The sequence below is a fragment of the Somniosus microcephalus genome, chromosome 2, assembly GCF_052327205.1.
Source record: "Somniosus microcephalus isolate GS21.2 chromosome 2, FLI_Smic_1.0, whole genome shotgun sequence".
NCBI classification, from domain to species: domain Eukaryota; kingdom Metazoa; phylum Chordata; class Chondrichthyes; order Squaliformes; family Somniosidae; genus Somniosus; species Somniosus microcephalus.
The window spans coordinates 317,645,072-317,670,382 of NC_140988.1; the positions used below are offsets into that span (position 1 = coordinate 317,645,072).

At 47.2% G+C, this 25,311-nt stretch overlaps 1 protein-coding gene across 1 annotated transcript in view; it reads left to right on the forward strand.

Moving 5' to 3' along the window:
- LOC147123535 (A disintegrin and metalloproteinase with thrombospondin motifs 12-like) overlaps positions 1-25,311 on the forward strand; it is a 967,639-nt gene that overhangs the window by 731,442 nt on the left and 210,886 nt on the right. Inside the window, exons 17-18 of the mRNA XM_085974208.1 lie at positions 11,409-11,535; positions 19,674-19,884. Of these exons, the coding sequence (XP_085830334.1) occupies positions 11,409-11,535; positions 19,674-19,884 (338 nt within the window). The remainder of the gene's footprint in view (positions 1-11,408; positions 11,536-19,673; positions 19,885-25,311) is intronic.

A 25,311-nucleotide genomic window follows, 5' to 3' on the forward strand; every position in this document is an offset into this window, starting at 1 on the left:
ACATCGAGTACAAAGGAACTAAACAGCATGGAAATGCTGATGGATTGTCACGCCTACCGTTGCCGACGGTGGAAGAAGAAGACCTTGCAGTGGATCCAATGGAGTTATTCCACTCGACCATAGTCGAATGTCTCCCTGTGACGAATGCAAACATAGAAAAGGAAACACGGAATGACCCGACACTATCACGGGTCTATGATTTAACGGTGAAGGGATGGCCAGCACATGGCAAACCACTGCTGCCAGCATTCTCGCCAAGAAGAGAACAGCTGTCAGTGTGCAGAGGAACCTTGATGTGTGGATCCAGAGTAGCAATTCTACCTAAGTTGACGGATAGAGTACTCAATGAGCTTCATGAGGGTCATCTGGGTGGGGTAAAAATGAAGAACTTAGCCAGAGCATTTGTGTGGTTGCCGGGAATCGATAGGGAAATCAAAGAGATGACCAAGAGCTGTGCAGGATGCCAGAAGGTCCAAAACGCCCCACCACAAGCTCCTCTGCATCCATGGGAGTGGCCCTCATCTCCATGGCAACAGGTGCACATTGATTTTGCTGGTCCCTTCATGGACTCGATGTTTTTAATTGCGGTGGATGCACATTCAAAGTGGCCAGAGGTAATAAAAATGTCCTCAACCACCACGGAAAAAACTATCACAGTTTTGCGAACCATATTCGCCAGGAATGGGCTGCCTGAACAGATTTGCTCTGACAATGGACCACAGGTTGTGTCTGAAGAGTTCCGGAGGTTCTTAAAGAACAATGGCGTTAAGCATTACACATCTGCCCCATATCATCCAGCCACTAATGGATTGGCCGAGAGGTTTGTCCAAACATTCAAGAAGGCTATCAAGGCAATGTGTAATGAAGATATACCCCTACAACACAAGGTGGACAACTTCTTGTTTGCCTACCGGAATGCGACACATGCGGTTACCAACCAAACTCCAGCCATGATGTTCTTCAATCGAAGACTGCGATGCCGCTTGGATTTGGTTAAGCCAAACGTCCGAAGAGATGTGGAGAACAGGCAGTTTCAGAATATGAATGAAAGGCCGACCAGGAGTTTTAAGATAGGTCAACCAGTTTTGGCCCGGGACTACCGCACTGAGAAATGGCAGCCAGGAACGATTTGTACACGACAAGGACCTCTCATGTATACCGTGGACGTTGGGGAGAGCATTGTAAGACGCCATGCTGACCAGATTCTAGAGTCACTGGAAAACGTCAACTCCACACCACGATCTGATACACCTGGTAATGAAATTGACGTTCCAATTGCAGCTACCGCAGAACCGGTAATATTGGAAGCAGATGAACCAAACAAAGACATTGATCCCGACGCAACATTGCCAGAAGAACCTGATACCCCAAAGAGGCGTTATCCAGACAGAATCAGGAAGCCTCCTCAAAGACTGAACTTATAATTACTTAAACTTAACCAATGTAGCTAGCAACAGTAATTGTGATTGTAATTCGTTATCATTTAGTTGTTAAATGAATGTTATGTACTGTTTATCTAAAAGGGGAGGAATTGTTGTGTATGTACCTTTAAGAGAATAACTGGTCTCAGACTGCAGTACCGGCAGTGACCACCCCTGTATAAAAGGCGCTAGAGAGCCTCTGTTTGTTAGTTTTCACTATTGATTTCCACCAGTAAAGACTTGTTTATTTTCACTCCTGCTGGTCCGTGTCTCAATCATTCACGGACTTAACAGAGAGTATTCCATCACACTCCTGACTTGTGCCTTGTAGATGGTGGAAAGGCTTTGGGGAGTCAGGAGGTGAGACACTCACCGCAGAATACCTAGCCTCTGACCTGCTCTTGTTGCCACAGTATTTATGTGGCTGGTCCAGTTAAGTTTCTGGTCAATGGTGACCCCCGGGATGTTGATGATGGGGGATTCGGCGATGCTAATGCCGTTGAATGTCAAGGGGAGGTGGTTAGACTCTCTGGCACAGAGTTATGAGTGCTACGGCTGAGCCAAAGCTGGTGTGATACATTTAATATCGCAAATTATGGGATTAACAGGTACTGCACGTATTTATAATGAGAAACACTCAGACCATGTAACAAATGTAATATATAAAAGAAAAATAGATAGACAGACAGCTAGATAGATGTGCCACATGTAATCATCCTCAGGCTTTAACTACTTTCCACATAAAAAAATCTTGAGCACTACACTTGCAATTTATGGCATCATCAGAATCAGATTGATTCTATCACCATAAACACTTGACCTAGTTTATTATATCTATCGCTTATCGCACATGTAAGACATATGGCCTTGCAAAAACTGATAAATGATTTGTAAGATATTTCAGATTTGCTTTTCGTGTTCAGCCACTCTCCCAGTTTGTAAACCATTTAGGCCGGGAAAGGTAATCTGCTTCATGGGATTTTATGGATGCCTGTGATCCTTCATAACATTTACGGGAGCATAAATGTTCTAAGATTTCAGAACATGCTTCTTGGCTTCATTTCCCTTCCCGTGGCCCTGGCTTAATCTATTCCCTTATTTAGCGTGGAGCAATATAATTATTGGCAGTAGTAAGTAGTTTCCAGAGTAACTTTGAACTTGGTGTTTAGTTACCTTATTAAACATATTATTGGGACTTGCCGTTCTTTATTTATTTATAAATGGATTTAAAGAGTACACAAGTTAGACAATTTGAATTAATGCACTTATAAATCAAAGAAATTATAGCTTTTATAATGTGCAATGTAGAACACTGTGACAGCTAACTTTTTGACCGGCTTTTAAACCTGAAAAGTTGAAATCTTGTGAAGAGAAATACCTGTCTGAGAACCATCCTCAGAAGGCTTGTCTGGAAAGTCACAAAGCAAGTCAACAATCTATATCAAACATATCTCTTTTCATCATTTTACTGTACTAGATTCTGATACACTCGGCCTAATGATCGCAACTTGGCCTCAACAGGCATATCAAAGAGTGTCAGAGAAGTCACGTCAAAATGTGTCTCAGCTCACAACAATACAAGCATTCATTATAAGATCTGACAGAAATGCAATGCTTGGATGCTGCCTTCCGAAACCTCTGAGTGAATAACAAGACCACAGTGAGACTTGGGTTTTCCAAGCCCAGTTCTATAACAATGTAACTCATTCATGATTGTTTGATGCACACATGCAAATCCATGTGTTTTTAAGTTTGACAGTCTGGTTTTCAACCCGTGTCAGCCTCTGAGCATTTTACAAGAAAAAAATATCAGTTTTGTTCAGTGGTAATTTCAGATCATTTGGAAGTTGGGTCTGGCGCCTAGCAGAACCAGAAAGGTTGGAGGATGGAACTAGGAACAATCCGATATTATTTTCTCCCATTGTTTGTTGTGCACAAACATGAGGCACAAAAGGTTAAGATGAGCTGTTGTTTTTTGAAAGTCCCAGTTATACATGCCCATTTAGTGTACGGCATAGAAATGGGATTGGGCTGTGCCCATTTTACAGGTGTAAAACAGGCGCCTAATAGTCAGTTATTGCACGTGGCACAGCATGTGTTCATTCCATGCCAGAAGTGCGCTGCCCGCCGCGCTCCTATCTTGCTGAAACAGTTGACAAGCTCATTATGATGGCCTGGAATTTGTGGTCTGGATGACGGTGACTCGGTAGTGTTTGTCATTATTCTGCCTTTGAAACTGACCGCAACTTCAGGATTTAGTGCATGCACAGCCTAATGTAGAAATCCTGTGGTTGCGGTCTGTCATTCACTGCTGCTCCACAGGCTGCGCTGTCAGACACAACTGGATGTTGGACAAGCAGTCTGACAATTTAGAGACCATGGAGGGGTCGAGAGAGGTGGTGGTGAGGTAGTGCTGGGTGTCGTCAGCGTACATGTGGAAGCTGACGCTGTGTTTTCGGATGATGTCGCCAAGAGGCAGCATGTAGATGAGAAATAGATGGGGCGAAGGATAGATCCTTGGGGGACACCAGAGGTAACGATGCGGGAGTGGGAAGAGAAGCCATTGCTGGTGATTCTCTGGCTACAATTAGATAGATAAGAATGGAACCAGGCGAATGCAGTCCCACCCAGCTGGATGCTGGTGGAGAGGTGATGGAGGAGGATGGAGCGGTCAACCGTGTCAAAAGACTGCAGACAAGTCAAGAAGGACGAGGAAGGATAGTTTACCTTTGTCACAGTCACAAAGGATGTCATTTGTGACTTTGATGAGAGCTATTTCGGTACTATGGCAGGGGCAGAAACCTGATTGGAGGGATTCAAACATGGAGTTGCGGGAAAGATGGGCACGGATTTGGGAGGCAACAACACATTCAAGGACTTTGAAGAGGAAAGGGAAGTTGGAGGTGGGGCAGTAGTTTGCAAGGACAGAGGGATCAGGGGCTGGTTTTTGAGGGGAGGGGTGATGACAGCAGATTTGAGGGAAAGGGGACAGTACCTGAGGAAAGAGAACTGTTAACAATGTCAGCTAACATGGGAGGCAGAAAAGAAAGGCGGGTGCTGAGAAGTTTGGTGGGAATAGGGTTGAGCGGGCAGGAAGTGGGACTCATAGACAAGATGAGCACAGAGAGGTCATGAGGAGAGATCGGAGAGAAACTGGAGAAAGATGTGAGTTCAGGGCTAGGGCAGGAGGGAACCTTAGAGGAAGTTTGGCCCGGTGGGCTAGAGGAAGGAAATGAAGTGGCAGAGGAAGCTGAACGGATGGTCTCAATCTTAGAGACAAAGAAGTCCTTGAGCTCCTTACACTTGTTGTCGGAGGTGAGGGTGGAGCAGACAGGGGAGAGGGGTTTAAGAAGATGTTTAGCAGTAGAGAAAAGAAGCCAGGGTTTATCTTTGCATTCCAGAATGATTCTGGAATAGTGAGCAATTTTGGCAGACGAGAGCAGGACCCGACAATGCTTTATGTGGTCCAGCCAGATCTGGCGGTGAATGACTAAACCAGTTGTCCACCATATCCGTTCACGTCTGCGTTCTTTGGACTTAAGGGAGTGAAGGTGAGGGCTGTACCGTGGGAATGACTAGGATGAGAAAGAGCAATTGCTGTAATAGGGACTCGGACATCAAAAGTGGTGGTGAGAGTGTGGTTGAGCAGATCAGTAGCTGCAGAAATGTCATGGTGAATCGAGGGCCAAAGTCTGGAGAGTTGGAATTTCTTAAGTGCAGTTGTAAGAGAGTTGGGAAAGAGTTTTTTGGGAAGGAGCCAATGTAGGTCAGTGAGCACAGGGGTGATGGGTGAATGGGACTTGGTGCGAGTTAGGACACGGGCAGCAGATGAATTTAGGTCTCTAAAGGGCAGAACAATATACTGTGCCTCCCATTCGTCAAAAGCATTCAAAAAAAGAAAATGATCTGCATGCTTATACTTCCTTATCTCTCAGAAACACTTTGCATGGAGTGAATAACTTTGCGATGCAGTAACTGTTATGTAGATAAATGGGACAACCTTCCCACAAACAGTACTGAGAAGCATGACCAATGATTCTGCTTTTAGTGGTGTTGGTTAAGGGAAGAACACTGAGAGAACTTCTTACTCTTATTCAAACAGTTCCATTGAGTCTTTTAACACTTGAGCCACCATTGCAGAAGATGGGGCTTTAGTTTAAAATTTCATCTGAAAGATGGCAGCTCCACCAATGAAGTATTTCCTCAGTACTGCACTTGAAGTATCAACTTAGATTAGAACAAACATTCATGACAAAAAAAGCTTGGTTCTTCTGAAGGTTTTCAGTCAATCTTTATCTATGTCCGCTTGATCAACACCCCATCCACTCGACTAAATATCCACCACTGGCGCACTGTTGCTACAGTGTGCACTATCTACAGGATGTACTGCAGCAACTCGCCAAGGCTTCTTTGGCAGCACCTCCTAAACCCATGACCTCCACCGCCTAGAAGGAAAAAGGCAACAGGCGCATGGGAACACCATCATCCCCAAGTTCCCCTCCAAGTCACATGCCATCCTGAACTGGACATGTCACTGTCATTGCCATTGTCACTGGGTCAAAATCCTGAAACTGAAACTCCGTACCCAAAAGCATTCTCAGAGCAATTTCACCACACAGACTGCAGCAGCACAAGAAGTAGGCCCACCATTACCATCCCAAGAGAAACTAGGGATGGGATTAAATGCCAGCGATGCCCACATCCTGAGAATTAATAAAAACATTTTCATGTCTCTCACCCAAACATGTGCAGTACAAATTACAGTGCAAAGCAAAATATTGATTCAGCAACATTCTATCCCTGTGGTTTTTGTAATAAATATCAAGAATCATTTTCATAAGCTGCAAGATGTAGTCATAGAATAGAATCATAGAAAGTTACAGCATGGAAGGGGGCCATTTCGGCCCATCGTGTCCGCGCCTGCCAACAAAGAGCTATCCAGCCTAATCCCACTTCCCAGCTCTTGGTCCATAGCCCTGCAGGTCCGTAGCCCTGCAGGTTAGAACATCCCAAGTGCACACCCAAGTGCTTTTAAAATGTGGCTAGGGTTCCTGCCTCTACCACCCTTTCAGGCAGTGAGTTCCAGACCCCCACAACCCTCTGGGTGAAGAAATTTCCCCTCAAATCCCCTCTAAACCTTCCACCAATTACTTTAAATCTGTGCCTCCTGGTTTTTGATCCCTCTGCTAAGGGAATAGGTCCTTTCCACCCACTTTATGGACTCATAATTTTATATACCTCAATAAGGTCTCCCCTCAGCCTCCTCTGTTCCAAGGAAAACAGACCCAGCCTATCCAGTCTTTCCTCATAGCTAAGATTCTCTACTCCTGGCAACATCCTTGTAAATCTCCTCTGTAAGCGCAATTACGTCTTTCCTGTAATGTGGTGACCAGAACTGCACACAGTACACTAGCTGAGACCTAACTAGTCTTTTATACAGTTGAAGCATAACCCCCCTGCTCTTGTATTCTATGCCACGGTTAATAAAGGCAAGCATTGCGTATGCCTTCTTAACCACCTTATCTACTTGGCCTGCTACCTTCAGGGATCTGTGGACATGCACTCCAAGGTCCCTTTGTTCCTCTACACTACTCAGTGTCCTACCATTTAATGTGTATTCCCTTTCCTTGTTAGCCCTCCACAAATGCATTACCTCACGCTTCTCCGGATTGAATTCCATTTGCCACTGTTCTGATATCTTCCTGCAATCTACCGCTTCCTTCTTCAGTATCAACCACACAGCCAATTTTAGTATCATCTGCAAACTTCTTAATCGTACCCCCTATATTCAAGTCTAGATCATTGATATATACCTAGTACTGAGCCCTGTGGAACCCCATTGGAAACAGCCTTCCAGTCACAAAAACACCCATCAACCATTACCCTTTGCTTCCTACCTCTGAGCCAGTTTTGAATCCAACTTGACACTTTGCCCTGGATCCCATAGGCTTTTAACTTTGTGACCAGTCTGCCATATGGAACCTTATCAAAAGCCTTGCTAAAGTCCAGATACACTACATCAAATGCACTACCCTCATCTACCCTCCTTGTTACCTCCTCAAAAAATTCAATCAAGTTTGTCAGACACGACCTTCCCTTAACAAATCCACGCTGACTATCCTTGATTAATCCGTGTCTTTCTAAATGAAGATTTATCCTGTCCTTCAGAATTCTTTCCAATAATTTTCCCACCACATGAGGTTAGGCTGACTGGCCTGTAATTACCCGGTCTATCCTTTTCTCCCTTTTTAAACAAGCGTACGATATTAGCAGTCCTCCGGCACCACACCTGAAACCAGAAAGGATTGAAAAATGATGGTCAGGGCCTCTGCTGTTTCCTCTTTTGCTTCGCTTAACAGCCTGGGATACATTTCATCCGGGCCTGGGGATTTATCCACTTTTAAAGTTGCTAAATCCCTTAATACTTCCTCTCTCACTATGTTTATTTCATCTAATATTTCACACTCCTCCCCCCCAATAGCAATGTCTGCTTCGCTCCTCTCCTTTGTGAAAACAGATGCAAAGTATTCATTAAGAACCCTACCGACGTCTCCCGCCACCACACACACATTACCCTCATGATCTCTAATAGGCCCTACCCTTTCTTTAGTTATCCTCTTACTCTTAATATATTTATAAAAGATCTTTGGTTAATCACTGGGGATGCACCTTAAGGCATTGACTCTCGGATCCTTTGCACGATTCAAAAATGTTTTGATCTTCACAGCAGCAACACAATGTTTGTTAGAAGACAATGCTGTTAGAACACACTATACCTTTAGTGTTTGCAAAATATAGGAGGCTGAAATTCTGCTCCTGCATGTCAGTTTTGCAGGTGTGTGCCAAGCATAGCGCGATCAGAAAATTGGGTTCAGAATCAGTGCACCCAATTCGCACTTGCCCCAGTGATTTTTAATCGGCTGCTCCAGACACAAGATTCATTGCAGCATTCATTTCCGGCATGTTGGTAGCGTGTTCTTGCTGCCATGGGAATTCTGATAAGTTGCAAATTATTAAAAGTATTTACAGCACAGAAACAGGCTGTTCGGCCCAACTGGTCCAGGCCGGTGTTTATGCTCCACACGAGCCTCTCGCACCGCTTTTCACCTAACCCCATCAACATATCCTTCTATTCCCTTCTCCCTCATGTGCTTATCTAGCTTCCCCTTAATTTATTTTGGATGTTTATCCATTCTGTTTGTTTGTGTTCAACTTTACTGATGGACTCTATCATTCAAAACGCTTTGCCTGACATAGACTGCTGCCCCTGCCACCTGGGCACATGTTGTACGCTTGATGTAAAGTCAGTGCTGTGTAACTTCAAAATCTGGAGCAAAGTACTGTACATGCCTGCAGATACATAGCAACTGGAAGTCAATTTAAAACTGTCAAGAGTCATAGGCCTAGAAATTGGCCTGAGGCGCCCAAGCGGCGCAAAGTTCGCCTGGGCGCTGGAATTTGCGCCGCGATCGCCGCAAATTCAGTTGAAGTGCCCCTAGAGGGAGACGGGGCGCGGCTTGAGGCGCTCCGCGTCCCTCTTAGGGCGCTGAAAGTGAATTTCGCAGTGCTACGTGCCGCAGCGCCACACGCTGCGGCACGGCACGCTGCGGTACTGCAGGCCTTCCTCCCACTGTTAAGGGGGAGGGGCCTGCAGCAGCGCGAGCCCCGATCGCGAGTGCCGGCAAAAGAGCCCGGCACCAAGGAGAATTGCCGGGCTCTCGGGAAACAGCCGGCAATGCCACGGTGGGGGGGGGTACCAGGAGGCCGGGGACGGAGGTGCTGGCAGGTGGCCGCCAAAAAAGCAGCCGCCCTGCACCTCCACCTTGCGCCTCTGCCGGCGCAGCAAGGCCCCGTGAACTGGGCGCGGGTAGCGAACAGCGCTACAGCGGCGTTTGCTACCAAATATCGCGATCGGGGCGCGAATGGGGCGCTGCGCACACCGATGACGTCATCGGTGGCGGCGCAGCGCAAAAGGCTAATGCCACCATTAGCGCCCCTGCTGAATATCGCGGGAGGCGCAGCCAGTGGCGCTACAGCCACTGGCTGCCTCTTTAGGCGCTAACAGGTGGCGCTACTCACCCAATTTCTCCCCCACAGAGTCATAACGGCACAGGAGGAGGCCATTCGGCCCATTGAGTCCATGCCGGTTCTCTGCAGAACCATCGGGGTTGATTTTCAGTGTGCCGTGAGGCGGGCTTTTAGGCGTACAGGGGGCAAAAATCCCGAATTCGGGGGTCCCGACACCATCCCGCCCAAAACCCACCTCCACGTAAGTTTCAAAGGAGGCGGGTACCCGCCCCGCACTGGGACCCGCCGACCCGAGGCGGGAAGGGATTAGTGCCAATTAACTACCTGTTAACAGGTAGGTAACAGGCAGTTTGTAGCCTAATCCCTATTTTGAAGGGTGTCGTGTGGGATTCGCGACGGCTCCAAACCACGCCAGGTTAGAGCAGGTGGGCCGTCGGGTTGAAGGACTTGGAGGGGTCGAGATATCGGTGTTCAGGTGAGTGATGGGTGCATGAGTGCAGAGGTAAGTGTGTTTGGTGTGTCTAAAGTGTGTAAAGAAGTTTAAATTACCTGTACTTACCTTTACAGCCTTTCTTCCTCTAGGCTTCGGGAGTCCATCATTCAGCCGGCACTGAAAGCTGAATGGCTGCGATCTGTCAAAAGTTACAGCCTTCAGTTTTCAGTGCCGGCGAGAGTTCTAACTGAGTCTGCGTAGAAGGACTCAGGTTAGAAGTAAGACTGTCAGTGTTTGACAGCTTCAAACAGCTGTGAAACACTGATATTTCATCTGCCAACACGTCCTGACAGATGAAATTTCAGTCTGTGACATCACCTGTTGCCGGGTGGCCCTTAATTGGCCTGCTGAGCCTGTTGGGCGGGCTCAACAAGGTCAATCAAGTTAAAATCGCGTGGATTGGCTGCATCTCGATGGAGGCGGGACTTAAACCCGAAAGTTGTAGTCCCACCTCCTTCCCGACTGCTGAATGAAAATTGACCCCATCCAGTCAGTACCATTCCCGCTCTACCCCTGTAGCCCTGCGAGTTTTTTTCCCTCAAGTGCCGATCCAGTCTCCCCTTGAAAACATTGAGTGTCTCCGCTTCCACCACTTCCGTCGGCAGCGAATTCCAGGTCATCACCACTCGCTGCGTAAAAAGGTTTTTCCTCACACACCCCTGTAACTCTTGCTCAAAACCTTAAATCTATGTCCCCTAGTCCTTGTACCATCAATTAGTGGGAACAGCCTTTCCCTGTCTAGCCTATCCGCACCCATCATAATCTTGTACACCTCTATCAAATCACCTCACAACCTCCTTTGCTCTAATGAAAACAGATCCAGCTTCTCCAACCTGTTCTTGGTGAGATTGGATCTGATCTGTTTTGCCATTTATTGTTTCCTGGCATTGCACTATTGCTTATTTCTTTTGGATGTTTATTCATATCTTTTATTTGTGTTCACCTTTACTGCTGGACTCTATCATTCGAAAGACTTTGCTTGACATCGGCTGCCATCCCTGCCACCTGGGCAGAAGCAGACTCCTGTCTCAGCTTATCAGAATACACAGCAGAAAGTGGCCAGTTTCAAAGTTTACCCGCAGTAGGAAATACAGCCACCATTTTGGAAGCTGCACCAGCAACTTTCTGCTGCTGCCTGGAAAACCCCGGCCTCCATACTCACAGCACATGATGCAGATGCAAAAAGCCCGATAAGGCGGAGGGGGATAAAACCTTGGGTAAGCTGCTTTGTGCACTGGGCAAAATGCCCCTAGCGCAAACCAGTGTGCCCTGTGACAACATTTCTATGAAAGAATGATAGCTTAAATCAGTAAGCTGCAAAGTTGCAAAATGTCTGGCTCACTTGTACTGTAACTCCCGTCAGAGTACAGCGGCAGTCCCTGGATTTGGGCGAGGACCCCGATATTTTTAGACGTTTTTCAATTTTGCTGGTGTTTTAATGCAAATTATATTTATTGCTATCTCAGGAGTTCAGCGGCAGATCGTTCGATGTGTGGAAAAGACACCTAGAGTAGTGGAAGACAGGTTCTGTGATGCAAGGACCCGCCCCGATGACAGGCAACAGAAATGCAATGAAATGGATTGCCCCGCCAGGTAATTTCTTATACATTGCTAATTGAGCATGCAGTACATTTAGCTGCTTACCCTATATACTCGCATATAAGGTGAGCTATCTGTTAAGCCCCAAGAATGAAACACTAATATTGTCCACTGTACCTTCACTGATTAATGTGGACTGGGGCACAATATTCATCGGGGACCCATTCTGTCGGGTAAGGGCTCATTTTTATGTTTATTTCCATCTTTCAGCATCACTTCCATCGAATGCGTCTCCCCAAATATGGACATGCGTATTATAATGAGGTTTTATCAACAGAATAATGTCATCCATCGCGCAAATTACATGACCACCATGTTATGCTGCTGGGTGCACAGACAGTGCAACGATTGCAGGGTAATCGATGCTCTCTCTCACACAAGCAGAATTTGCAGGTTTTTTAAAGAGTGCCCCTTTAAACTGCTGCAGGAAACCAAGTCCTGCAGCAACTAACAATTTCCGGCCCACCCAATCCACCATCATGGATTCTCCGATGTTGGGAGCTTGCTAAAATATTCAAATTAGACTGGCCCTGAGAAAGTCAATGGTAATAATGGCTAGGAAGTTGGGTTGGCCCAAAGTCCCACCCCTCCACCACAGTTACACAGTGGAATAGCCCATGGGGGGAATATTCTGACTAAAAAATCCAAGGTGAGGATCAATATTACAAAGCTACTGTTGACCAAAATTCTTCCTTCATGTCAAATACATTTTCTCTCTGCTCTCTCTCAGTTTATATCAGCTGTTGTGACTGGAGGGTTGGTGGGGGGGGGAATTTTAACCCCAAAAAATGGGCGACTTTGGGTTGGCTGGGAAGTTAAAGTGTTACAAATCTGAATCCCGACCCCATCTGCCTCTAACCTGCCCACTTCCGGTTTTAATGGAGGCGGGGTGGGCGGCTAACCTGCTCGCAAGAGGCAGGTTAATACTTTAAATGTTATAATGAGGCTGCATGCCTCATTTTGAAGCACCATTTTAAATTTAATTCTGGGCGGCCAGATTTCCCAGGACTCGGGGAACCCGGCAGCTAAAGGAAGGTGAGGACTGCTAGATCCAGGTGGTAACTGCCATTCCACTTACCTACTGGATACAGCGTCGCTGCCTCACTAAACTCCCGCAATCGGACACCTGCTCCCCCCGACCCTTCCGATCTCCCCCCAACCTCCCCCATGAGACCTTCGACCACCCTCTCGAGGCTCCTGATCTACCGCTGAGGCCTCCGATCTCCCCGCCCAAGGCCTCCCATATCTTCCTGCCAGGCCTCCGACCTCACCCCCTTGGCATCTGACCCCACAAGGTCCCCGATCCCCGGCCCTCAAACCCCCTCTAGCCTCTGATCCCCAGCCCCTGATTTCTGACCCCTCCCTCCGGCCTTCCAAGCCCCCAGCAAGCCCTGGATCTCCACCCCCCTCCGATCCCAGCCTTCCAACTCGGCTCCGGCCTTCCGATCCGCCCGCCCCCCCAAACCTGGCCTTCCAACCACCTCCCCCCCGCCCCCCCAAATCTCTGCACCCCTCCGATCCCAGCCTTTGACACCCCATCCCAGCTTCCTCTGATCCCTGGCCCCCAGCTCCCCCCGCCACCCCACCACCACCCCCGGCCTCCGATCCCTCCCTCCTTCCTCGCCACTCCCCGGCTGCAGCTTGATGCCGCAGGCCTATCCGCCCGACAGCCAGACAGCTTCTCAATCTGGCAGGCTGCGGGCAGGAAACAGAGAATCAGGCCCTACTGTTAAATTCTGCAGGGCCTGAGAGAAACCCGTTCTCCTGGGTTTTATGGTCGCAATCTAGCCCCTGCCCTGCTCCCTACCCACCTCCAAGTTAAAATCCTGCCCTAGATGTTCCACTGAGCTCATCCAATCCTGTGATATTTAAATGACAACTTACCCTTCTGGTTCCTGTAATGATATCAGCAAATAGAGATGGTATTTGCCTGTTCGATTATGATGCCTTAGCAGCATGATTGCAGGTATTGATTGCTTGTGCCTGACCAGCAGAGGTCATGTGACCGAGACAAGCAAGGCAGTTGAGTTTAGTTTCAGTTTCGTTCTAGATGCATCACAGCATCGTGTCTCCTGTAAAAGCTGTATAAAAGAGCTGAACAAAGCTTTAGATTAAAAGACATTCTCTTTCATAAATGTCTCCTCATTGAACCCACAAAGAAATCAATACAGTTCCTGTCTCTAATTTTAAATGATCTTGACATGCACCTATCCTGCTAGGTTATCTTCAATTTTAAATCAGCAACAATCAGGAACCTGGACTGAAGTCAGAAGAGAGAATTTCTATTTTGTTAGCACAGACCTGGAGGAGACAAAGAATAACTGATAGGAAAACACTCTGCTCCTCCAGTCCTGTGATATTTGAATAGCGGCTGTCCCTCCTGAATTCATTTCAAGCTCCCATAGCTGATTTAAAATCAAAGATATTTCGGCAGGATAAATAAAACCCATGTATGTAAGATATTCTCCTGTTTTTCTGTCCCAAACAGGGGTAGAAATGTCTTGTCTTAAACGCAGTAATGAAAGTCACAGATACCAGTTGGTATTTTGCTTTTTCAATTCTCTATCAGTACATGAAGGTTTGTGTGGTCAGTAGGTAGCTGTTCGATTTTCGACTGGGGTAAATAGGGCAGGAGAGGCCTGGCAAGGGCAGAGAAATGGGTGGGTTCCAGAAACACCGGGTCACCACCCAGAAGAGCTGCCAAAGGGATTTACAGCTGCAGGCTGGGCCATGAGGTCAGAGTTCCACCTGCCGCATACAACCAGCCCTCACTCTCTACAAATGGGTGTCTTTATATGCCCAAGATTTGCTTTTGCAGCATTACCCAACGGTGGAACAGAAACCCTCGTCACTGTCATAACTTTCTAGCATGGTCACGAGCCCTCCTGTTTCCTCCTAGTCTGCGGATCGCCAAAGAATAAACATCCTTCAATAAACATCTTTCAATCTCCTCCTGCAACTTTGGCTCGAGATAGCCGGCAACCCCTGAAAAACAGAGCAAATATTGTTTACAATGACAACTATATAAGCCTTTAACGTAGGGCAAAAACATCCCAAGGCACTTCACAGGAGCATAAAGACAAAAATTGATACTGAGTGAAAGAAGGAGTTGATGGAGGGTTTACTAAAAACTTGATCAAAGTAGTGGGTTTCAATAGCAAAACACTGCGGATGCTGGAAATCTAAAATAACAACAGAGAGTGCTGGAAACACTCAGCAGCATCGAGGAGAGAGAAACAGAGTCAACGGCCCTGATTTTCGGCTTGTGTGGGGAATGGTCGGATTTCCCCGAATGTGGGATTTCTGACACACATAAAAAAGTGACAGCCAGCTCCACGCAATTTTCCCTCAAGTGGCCAATTAATTCCCAGCATGTGGGAAGCCGTGCTAATTGTCCAATTCAAGTCAGAAATCCCCACACTATGATGTCATCATTCGTGGTGCTTTCAAAGTGTCCAGCAAGCTTCTCCACCTCTGCAGGCTTCTCAACCACTCTTGCACAATGGCAGAGGAGCCTGCACCAGCTGCTGCCAGTGGCAGAGGCCGAGCTGCCTTCAAATTCGATGAGGCTTCACTGCAGGCATTATTGGATGGGGTTAGGGCCCACAGGGAGGTCCTCTTCCCTAGGTCAGGGAGGAAGAGGCCTCCCACTGAGACCAATGCTGCATGGACGCAGGCGTCAGCAGATGCCAACTCGCTGGGAGTCCGCAGAAGAACCTTGGCATTACATCTCTATCTCCTTCCTTTACTCCCCCACAGTACCATCCAGAGCCCCCGTCCTCACTGGAGGAGGAAGAGGCTGTGCAGCCAGACTCCTCAGAGGAAGCTCCAACCTCTGAGGGTGCAGCATCAGCAGAAGTAAGCGCACCCAGCACCAGCGCAGACACTCACACCTCGGGGGGACCTTCGGGACATAGAGTAGTGTTGCCACCTGGTGTTTCATAGCTCACAAGTGAGCCTCAGCAGATTCTGGAGACAGGGACAGCAGTGGAGAGTCCTCGTCGGAGGGCGCAGGACTCTGCCAGCTCAGCTCAGCTGTGCTGCATGACGACCTTCTGCCTCTGGGTTCATCCGCAAGAGAAGAGGTGATGGATCTCCATGCACAGATGCAGGAGTCTCTGGTAGGTTTTGTCTCCAGGGTCGCTGCGAGTGCTGAGCAAATGGAGGAGTCCATGGCGAACATGAGCAGAGCCTTTGTGGAGTCATTGGCGCATGAACGCATCACCATGGAAAGGTTGGCAACCTCCATGCAGGAGATAACTCGGCAGGGTACGGAAAACATGGTGAGTGCTCATAAGAGAATGACATCTCTTGAGGAGCGTTGGCCATCTGTTGAGCAGAGAAACCAGATCTTCATGGAAGTCCTTCTGAGTAGGACTGCCAGTGCAGAAACAGGTCCCACTGGCCCCCTAAAGTGCAGCAAGGTGCTCTCAAGCCACTTCCAAGCGCTGGCCCCTTCTGGCCTGTGCAGCTTCAGGTGAGTGAGCAGCAGCCTGGTGCTCCTGGTGCTCATCCTGCTGTTCCTGGTTCTGCTGCTGCCGCCTCTGCTGTTGGAGATCCTCTAATGCCAGGAAAGGAATGTCCCAAAGGCCTCCCATGCTTCTGGCAGATGCCTCCGTTGAGGGGGCGCTGAGTTAGGGTGGTGAGAGAGGCTTCCCAGGAGCTCACACTGGAGAAGTGTGTGAGGCTCCAACTTTCTGCAGCTGCTCCTAAGGCTTCAAAAAGTTCCCCCAAGCCTTGATCAACAAGGTCCTGCAGCCTGCAAATGCTGCCTATTTAAATCTCTTCAGCCCTCAGTGACCTGCTGCTGCAAGCAAGCAAGCCAGCTGTTTTCACGCCAGCTCTCAGCAGTGGGGTTCCCTGCAGGCGGGTTTCAGGTGGGAAAAGCCCCAAAGTTGCAACGGCACGGGAAAATCCACTTCAACAAGCAGCTAATTGCTTGTTAATGCTCCGACGACCAGTCCCGCCAGCGGCGGCCGGGACTGAAGCAGGGCGTGCGGAAACGGCAGTCCGAAAGTCGGACGGGCGGGGAATCAGGCGGGGGGGGGGGGTCCCGACCCACTTTTTCGCTGATTTTCGGCCCCTGGACGCATGAAAAGCCGCCCGACGGCGGCCAGAAAATCGGGGCCAACGTTTCGGGGTTGAACCCTTCTTCACAACTGGAAAAGTTTAGGGAAGAGAGATTTTTAAGCAGGGGCAGGGAGGAGGGGAGGAAAGAATAAAGGGAAGGTCTGTGATAGGATGGAAGGCAGGAGAGATTGAATGACAAAAGGGATGATAGAGCAAGGCAAAAGGAGGGATAATGGGACAAGTTAAGAAACAAAAGATAGCTCTAGATGATGTGTGGATGATGATGGCAGCAACATTAACAGCTACCATGTGAGGAAACAAAAGAAAAAGAATATAAAGAAATACAGGGGCCAATTTATAGTCTGAAATTGTTGAACTCGATGTAAAGCCCAGAAGGCTGTAAAGTGCCTAATAGAAAGATGAGTGCTGTTCCTCGTTGGAACAGTGTAAGAGGCCAAGGACGGAGAGATCAGAGTGGGAGTGGAGGGGGGAATGAAAGTGACAGGCGACCGGAAGCTCGGGGTCACCCTTACGGACTGAATGGAGGCGTCTACAAAGCGGTCACCCAATCTGTGTTTGGTCTCCCCAATGTAGAGGAGACTACATCGTGAGCAGCGAATACAGTATACTAAATTGTAAGAAGTACAAGTAAATCGCTGTTTCGCCTGGAAGGAGTGTTTGGGGCCCTGGACAGTGGGAAGGGAGGAGGTAAAAGGGCAGGTGTTGCATCTCCTGCGCTTGCACATGAAGGTGCTGGACGAAGGGGAAGGGGTGTTGGGGGTGATAGAGGAGTGGACCAGGGTGTCGTGGAGGGAGCGGTCCCTTCGGAATGCTGAAAAGGGGGGGAGGGGCAGAAATGGCGTAGGCTGAGCCGTTGAATGTGAAGGCTGGTGGGGTGAAAGGTGAGGACAAGAGGAACCCTATCATGGTTCTGGGAGGGAGGGGAAGGGGTGAAAGCAGAAGTGCGTGAAATGGAACAGACCCGGTCGAGGGCCATGCCAACCACGGTAGAGGGGAATCCTTGGTTGAGGAAAAAGGAAGACATACCGGAAGCACTAGTATGGAAGGTGGCATCATCAGAGCAGATGCGGCAGAGATGGAGAAAGTTCTTTAATGCTGTATATTTGCATAGCTAAATTTCTCAATAGATGACAGGAAACTTGCATTCAGTACGAAAATGGAACAAGACCTGATCCAAGTGTAAATAAGTGGGTTTCAAAGAGGGTCTTAAAGGAGGGAGGTGGAGAAGAGGATGTGTTCAGGGAGGGAATCCAGAGTTTAGGGCCTAGAAAGCTGAAGGAACAGTCACCAATGGAAGTCGAAAGGAGTGGGAAAGGCCAGAATTTGAGGAAGGCAGAGTTCTTTTTTTCTTCTCTCCCACATGGCAGCTGTCTTTCATTCTGCCAGCGCAATTCACACTTCATCTAGAGCCATCCTTTGTTTCCTAACCTGTCCCATTACCATCTCCTTTTGCCTTCACTATCTCTCAATGTCTCTTAACTTCTCCTGCCTTCTATCCTATCACAGACCTTCCCTTTTGTTCTTTCCTCCCCTCCCCCATTTCCCAGCCACGACACTTGCTTAAAAATCTGTTCCATTTCCTGCTTTTTTCCAGTTCTGACAAAAGGTCATTGGCCTGAAACGTTAACTCTGTTTCTCTCTTCACAGATGCTGCCTGACCTGCTGAGTATCTCCAGCATTTTCTGTTTTTATTTCAGATTTCCAGCATCTGCAGTATTTTGCTTTTGTTTTGCCCCTATGTTTAGACTGTTCTATAGGGTTCTCTTACCATAGCTACATAACTTGCCAAACACATTTATGTTATTCAGTCAGCTTAAGAAATCAAATGATAAGAGTAGAAACCACAGAGGATGAAATGGGGGAATGAGAAAAGACACTGGAAGGAGATTAAACAAAAAGGTGAGCTGCAGGCATTTGTAAAGGGGTCGCAGATTGAATGAGAAAGGATTAAAGCATTATATCAAAGGTTAGGACTAATCACATGCAAAAGCAGTCATGAGCCATTTATACTTGGAGCAGGTCTTGATCCATTTTTGTACTGAATGCAAGTTTCCTGTCATCTATTGAGAACTTTAGCTATGCAAATATACAGCATTAAAGAGATTGCTTGTTACGTGAAACAGCATATGTTGCATAGAAATGAATAGGAAACCTCTCATTGTGAAACAGTAGTATGGTAACAAGATTATGGTATGAAATGATGGAATAATAATGGCATTTAATTAATGTAACCTTAAGTTAAACATAGAAACATAGAAGATAGGAGCAGGAGTAGGCCATTCGGCCCTTCGAGCCTGCTCCGCCATTCAACGAGATCATGGCTGATCATCCAAACCCTAGCACCCGGTCCCTACACCGACAGCCATCCCACCCAAGCCCTATCCCCGTAACCCCACGTATTTAATCCCCCCTAACACTAAGGGCCAATTTTTATCATGGCCAATCAACCTAACCCGCACATCTTTGGACTGTGGGAGGAAACCGGAGCACCCGGGGAAAACCCACGCAAACACGGGGAGAATGTGCAAACTCCACACAGACAGTTACCCAAGGCCGGATTTGAACCCGGGTCCCTGGCGCTGTGAGGCAACAGTGCTAACACTATGCCTAAGCCTGTAGTATTAGTCAATGTAAGATAGTCCAATTGAAATGAAGTACCTTCTCTTACGTATTGTATACCATGGGGTAGAATTATGCTGTGTCTCCAAGAATTCCACCGATATTCTGCTGCAGTTGCAGCAGATAATTGGGAAAACCCCTATGGATATTCCAAGCATGTAAATATATATTATGCTAAAATAGTCACAGAAACTTTAAATAAATAGATTTCAAACAATCTTATCTGGTTGAAAGGCTCTGAAATGTTTTTTTTGCGAAAGAACAGTCAACGAGCGAAAAGTGAAGTTACACGTTCTTGTCAATTTTACAAATTCAGAATCAATAAAGAACAAACTTTTTCTTAACACTGATTAAATGGATGTATGAACATTTGAAAATGGTCTCTTCCATCAAGTTCCTAATGTTGATGCCATTCCTTACAGATGGTGGACTGGTGAATGGCAAAAATGCTCAACAGCATGTGGTGACTCAGGTATCAAGAAACGCACCGTCCTCTGTATTCGAACTGTGGGAACAGATGAGCAGGCACTTCCCAGTTCAGAGTGTAACCAACTTCTCAAGTCAAGGACTCAAATACCATGCAACAGGGATATTCCTTGCCCCTCAAACTGGACTGTGGGTAATTGGAGTAAAGTAAGGCACACCTTTTTTGAAATATACTATATACGTATATGTATGTGCATTCTTTTTAAATTATGAGTGAAACGAGTTATAATGAATTTGGCTTTTTTCTTGTATATAATACTTACATTTATCTAAAACATCATCATGCCAAATATCACACAGTGCTTCACGCAATGAGTTACTGTTGGCATGCAGTCGTTATGTGTGGAAAGGTGGCAGTCATTGTGCATCAGGTACATACCACAAATGGTGGTATTGGTTGAGGGAAAAATGTTAAACAAAACACTGGGAGAACTGCCAGATGTTCTTCAATGGGATTTTAATGTCCACCTAAACCAGTCGAACAGGCAGATGAAACTTTGGTTTAACATCTGATCATAATGGCAGGGCCTCCGGGAATGCAGAAATCTGAGATGTTTTGATGGGATAAGGTGTTACATAAATCTATTGCACTGGAGTGTCAGTATAGTGTATGAACTGTATGGGTCTTGAATCCATAATTTCTGACCAGTGGGACGTGTGTTATCTCATATTAAGGTGTATTGTATTGATATATGTAAGTATGCAGTTTATGCAGCGTGCATATATAAGTGTACAATTATTAATGCAATGTGAGTCAGGAACCAGGGTTGGCGTGAATACTGCAGACTGCTTTTCATTTAAAATTTGAGTTGCTGCTTTTTGAGGAAACATTTCTCTTTTTATTGCAAGCAAATAAATACCCAAAGCATGTGAAATGTTTAGAGATTACTTAAGGAAGGGGGTAAATTTACAGGGAATACTTGTTGTGCTGGATTGACTCTACCGAAAACAATGGGCAGAGTACAGTGTCGTGTGACGTTAAAGGTTTGTGTGGCTCCAAAGCCACTCTCAGGCTGGGTTGAAGCTATCTTTAATTTAGGTTGTCCTTTATTCCTCAGAAGGTAGTCGGGGGTTCTGTGGTGGCAGGAGGCAGGATGATTGATTTTTATGCCTCAAAGGTGGGAGATCTGTTTAACTTTCCCAGACCCGGAACGAGTTCCGGCATGGACTCGATGGGCCGAATGGCCTCCTTCTGTGCCGTTATCACTCTATGGGGGAGAAATTGGGTGAGTAGCACCACCTGTTAGCGCCTAAAGAGGCAGCCTCCCGCGATATTCAGCAGGGGCGCTAATGGTGGCATTAGGCATTTGCGCTGCGTCGCCACCGATGACGTCATCGGTGTGCGCAGAGCCCCATTCGCGCCCTGTTTGTGATATTTGGTAGCAAACGGCGCAGTTGCGCCGTTCGCTACCCGCGCCCGGTTCATGGGGCCTTACTGTGCCGGCAGCAGCGCAAGTTAAGGTGGCGGTGCGGGGCAGCCGCCTGCCAGCACCTCCGTCCCCGGCCTCCTAACCGCCCCCCCCGCAGCATTGCCGGCTGTTTCCCGAGAGCCCAGCACTTCTCCTTGGTGCCGGGCTCGTTTGCCGACACTCGCGAGCGGGGATCGCGCTGTTGCAGGCACCTCACCCTTAACAGTGGGAGGAAGGCCTGCAGTACCGCAGCGTGACGTGCCGCAGCGTGTGGCGCTGCGGCACGTTGCGCTGCGATATTCAGTTTCAGCGCCCTAAGAGGGACGCAGAGCGCCTCGAGCCTCACCCCGTGTCCCTCGAGGGGCAATGAAACTGAATACCTGACGATCGCTAAAGCCTCGAACGCTGCGCTAAATCCTGTGCTCAGGCGACTTTTGCGCCACTTTGGCGCCCCAACCCAATTTCTAGGCCTATGACTCTATGACCCTCAAGCCGCCTGTTCTTTTGTGCTGAGTTTATTCAAAGTCAACTGAAAATTTTGACTCGACACTTTTAGGGAATGCTGCTTCCTTTTAATCTGACCCTGCCCAGGTCAGGTGCCGCAGCAAGTGCCTTTTTTTTATTCGTTCCTGGAATGTGGGCATCGCTGGCAAGGCCAGCATTTATTGCCCATCCCTAGTTGCCCTCGAGAAGGTGGTGGTGAGCCGCCTTCTTGAACCGCTGCAGTCCGTGTGGTGAGGGTACTCCCACAGTGCCGATAGGGAGGGAGTTCCAGGATTTGACCCAGCGACGTTGAAGGAATGGCGATATATTTCCAAGTCAGAGCGGTGTGTTACTTGGAGGGCAACTTGGAGGTGGTGGTGTTCCCATGTGCCTGCTACCCTTGTCCTTCTAGGTGGTAGAGGTCGCATGTTTGGGAGGTGCTGCCGAAGAGGCCCTGCCGCAGTTTGACTGCCCTCTTCTCAGCAGTCCGCCTTCTACTGAAGGGTGGAGCTATCACTGGGAGCCCACTGATCTTACTTAAAATGGGTTCGGTTGTGGCGACATCGGACTGGCAGGTTAGAGCCCCATCAAACCCAATTTTGGCAGTGATCCCACAATTTAAAAAGGTCCCCTCTTGCCTTTCCTATTTTCTAACACAGGGATGGTACGAATCATTTCCACTGTTTCAGAGAGAGAATACCAACTTCAATGCACCTTTTCAGCATTTTGCTATAATAACACAATAAATGAATGTCAAACCTGAACCTAGCAGTACAAAGTATGAGGGTGGAGCAGGGAAAATATAAGAAAAATCAAGTTAGAACTTTATAAATCACTGGTTAGGTCTCAAAAGAAAGAAAGACCACTGGATGTTTCAAAGCGCTTTACAGCCAATGAAGTACTTTTTGGAGTGTAGTCACTGTTGTAATGTAGAAAATGTGGCAGCCAATTTGCACACAGCAAGCTCCCATAAACAGCAAAGTGATAATGACTAGATAATCTGTTTATGTTATGTTGATTGAGGGATAAATATTGGACAGGACACTGGGGATAACTCCCCTGCTCTTCTTCGAAATAATGCAATGGGATCTTTCACATCCACCTGAGAGAGCAGACGGGGCCTCAGTTTAGCATCTCATCTGAAAGACAGCACCTCCATAAGATAAGAACTCATAAGATAAGAGCTCATGGTATTGGGGGTAATATATTAGATTGGATAGAGGATTGGCTAACTAACAGAAAACAGAGAGTCGGGATAAATGGGTCATTTTCAGGATGGCAATCTGTAACTAGTGGGGTGCCACAGGGATCAGTGCTGGGGCCTCAACTATTTTCAATCTATATTAATGACTTGGATGAAGGAAGTGAGTGTATTGTAGCCAAATTTGCAGATGATACAAAGACAGGTGGGAAAGCAAGTTGTGAGGAGGACAAGAGTCTGCAAAGGGATATAGATAGGTTAAGTGAGTGGGCAAGAATTTGGCAGATGGAGTATAATATGGGAAAATGTGAGGTTATCCACTTTGGTAGGAAGAATAGAAAAAAAAATATTGGGCCAGAAATTCGGGTCGGGGGCTTCCCGCGGGTGTAAGCCGGCCGTTGAGGTTTGGGCCCCCATGGAATTCCGATCCTGGGCCTCCTCCAGCTGCTGGCGCGCAGTGCTTGCGTATCCCAGGGGTGCAGTTAGTTTGATGCGTCCCCTGGGATCACATGGGCCATGGGGAGCCAATCAGAGCAGGGAATGCTCCATTCATAAGTTTGACAGGAAGAGCTGTCAAAACTTATAAATACTACGGGCCCCAAAACATCACTAAATCTTCAAATAATTTTTTTTTTAAATCACATTTTTTAAATTAACTATAAATTACATGAAATAACTATTTTAAACAATTTAAATTTTTGAAAAAAATAATTACATTTTCTAACGGGGCTAAAAATAAACTTACCTTTCTTTAAAGTATTTAAAAATAATAAACCTGTGGGAAAAATGTGTTAATTTTAATTAATTCACCACTTACCTTGTAAAAAGCAGGCCTTACGACTGCTTTTTAAATGTGTAAATTCTGGAGACTTACCCTCCCGGGAAAACCTGCAAAAAAAACGTAAGCTCGATGCGCACGCGCAGCCTCTCCCGCGCACGCGTTCGACCTCTTAACCCCTGCTTTCAGGGGAACGGAAGTGCCGGTTTCCCGCGCATGCGCAGTGCATGCAGGGAACCGGCACTTCCATTGGGCCTACGGGTGAGTACCCCGTGCATACTCACCCGTGGAGACCCGAATTTCTGGGCCAATATTATTTAAATGGAGAAAGACTACAGAATGCAGTGGTACAGAGGGATTTGGGTGTCCTCGTACGTGAAACACAATAAGTTAACAGGCAGGTGCGGCAAGTAATTAGGAAGGCAAATGGAATGTTGGCCTTTATTTCAAGGGATGAGACCACACCTAGAGTACTGCATACAGTTTTGGTCCCCTTATTTAAGGAGGGATATACTTGTATTGGAGGCAGTTCAGAGAAAGTTCACTAGGTTGATTCCTGGGATGGAAGGGTTGTCTTATGAGGAAAGGTTGAGCAGGTTGGGCCGATACTCATTGGAGTTTAGAAGAGTGAGAGGTGATCTTATTGAAACACATAAGATTCTGAGGGGGTTGGACAGGGTAGATGCTGAGAGGATGTTTCCCCTCGTCAGGGAATCTAGAACGAGGGGGCATAGTCTCAGAATAAGGGGTCGCCCATTTAAGACGGAGATGAGGAGGAATTTCTTCTCTGAGGGTCGTGAATCTTTGGAATTCTTTACCCCAGAGAGCTGTGGAAGCTGAGTCATTGAATATATTCAAGGCTGAGATAGACAGATTTTTGAGCAACAGGGGAGTGAAGGGTTATGGGGAGTGGGCAGGAAAGTGGATCAGCCATGATCTCATTAAATGGCGGAGCAGGCTCGAGGGGCCGAATGGCCTGCTCCTGCTCCTATTTCTTATGTTCTTATGTTTTCCAACAGTGCAGCACTCCCACAACATTCTAACTCAGAGGTGAGAGTGCTAACCACTGAACCACAGCTGACACTCAGTTGTAGACAATTCTGGGCACCACATTTCAGGAAAGATGTAAAGGCCTTCGAAAGGGTACAGAGGAGGTTTACCAGAATATTACCAGGGATGAGGGACTTCAGTTATGAGGAGAGGCTGTTAAAATTAGGACTGTTCTCTTTGGAACAGAGAAGGTCAAGAGGTGACCTAAATGATGAGAGGTTTCGATAGAGTAGAGAGAGAAAAACTATGACCTCTGGTGAGTGGGTCAATAACCAGAGGTCATAGATTGAAAATCATTGGCAAACTAGGCGAGATGAGGGGAAGCTTTTTCACTCAGAGAGTTGTTGGGATCTGGAACGTTCTACCTGAAAAGGTGGTGGAAGCTGATTCCATAAATCATTTTAAAAGGGAGTTGGACCGGTACTTGAGGGTAAGGGACTTACAGGGTTACGGACAAAAAGCGGGGGCGTGGGACTAAGCATGACTGTTCTTTCAAAGAGCCAGCACAGGCACGTCGGGCCGAATGGCCTCTTTCTGTGCTGTAATTTTCTATGATTCTATGATTCTGAGTTGTGTCTGCCAACTGTGGGATTGTTGGTCTGACAGATTGGGTATCAGAAGAAGATTACAGCTCTGACATGGTTAAATAATGA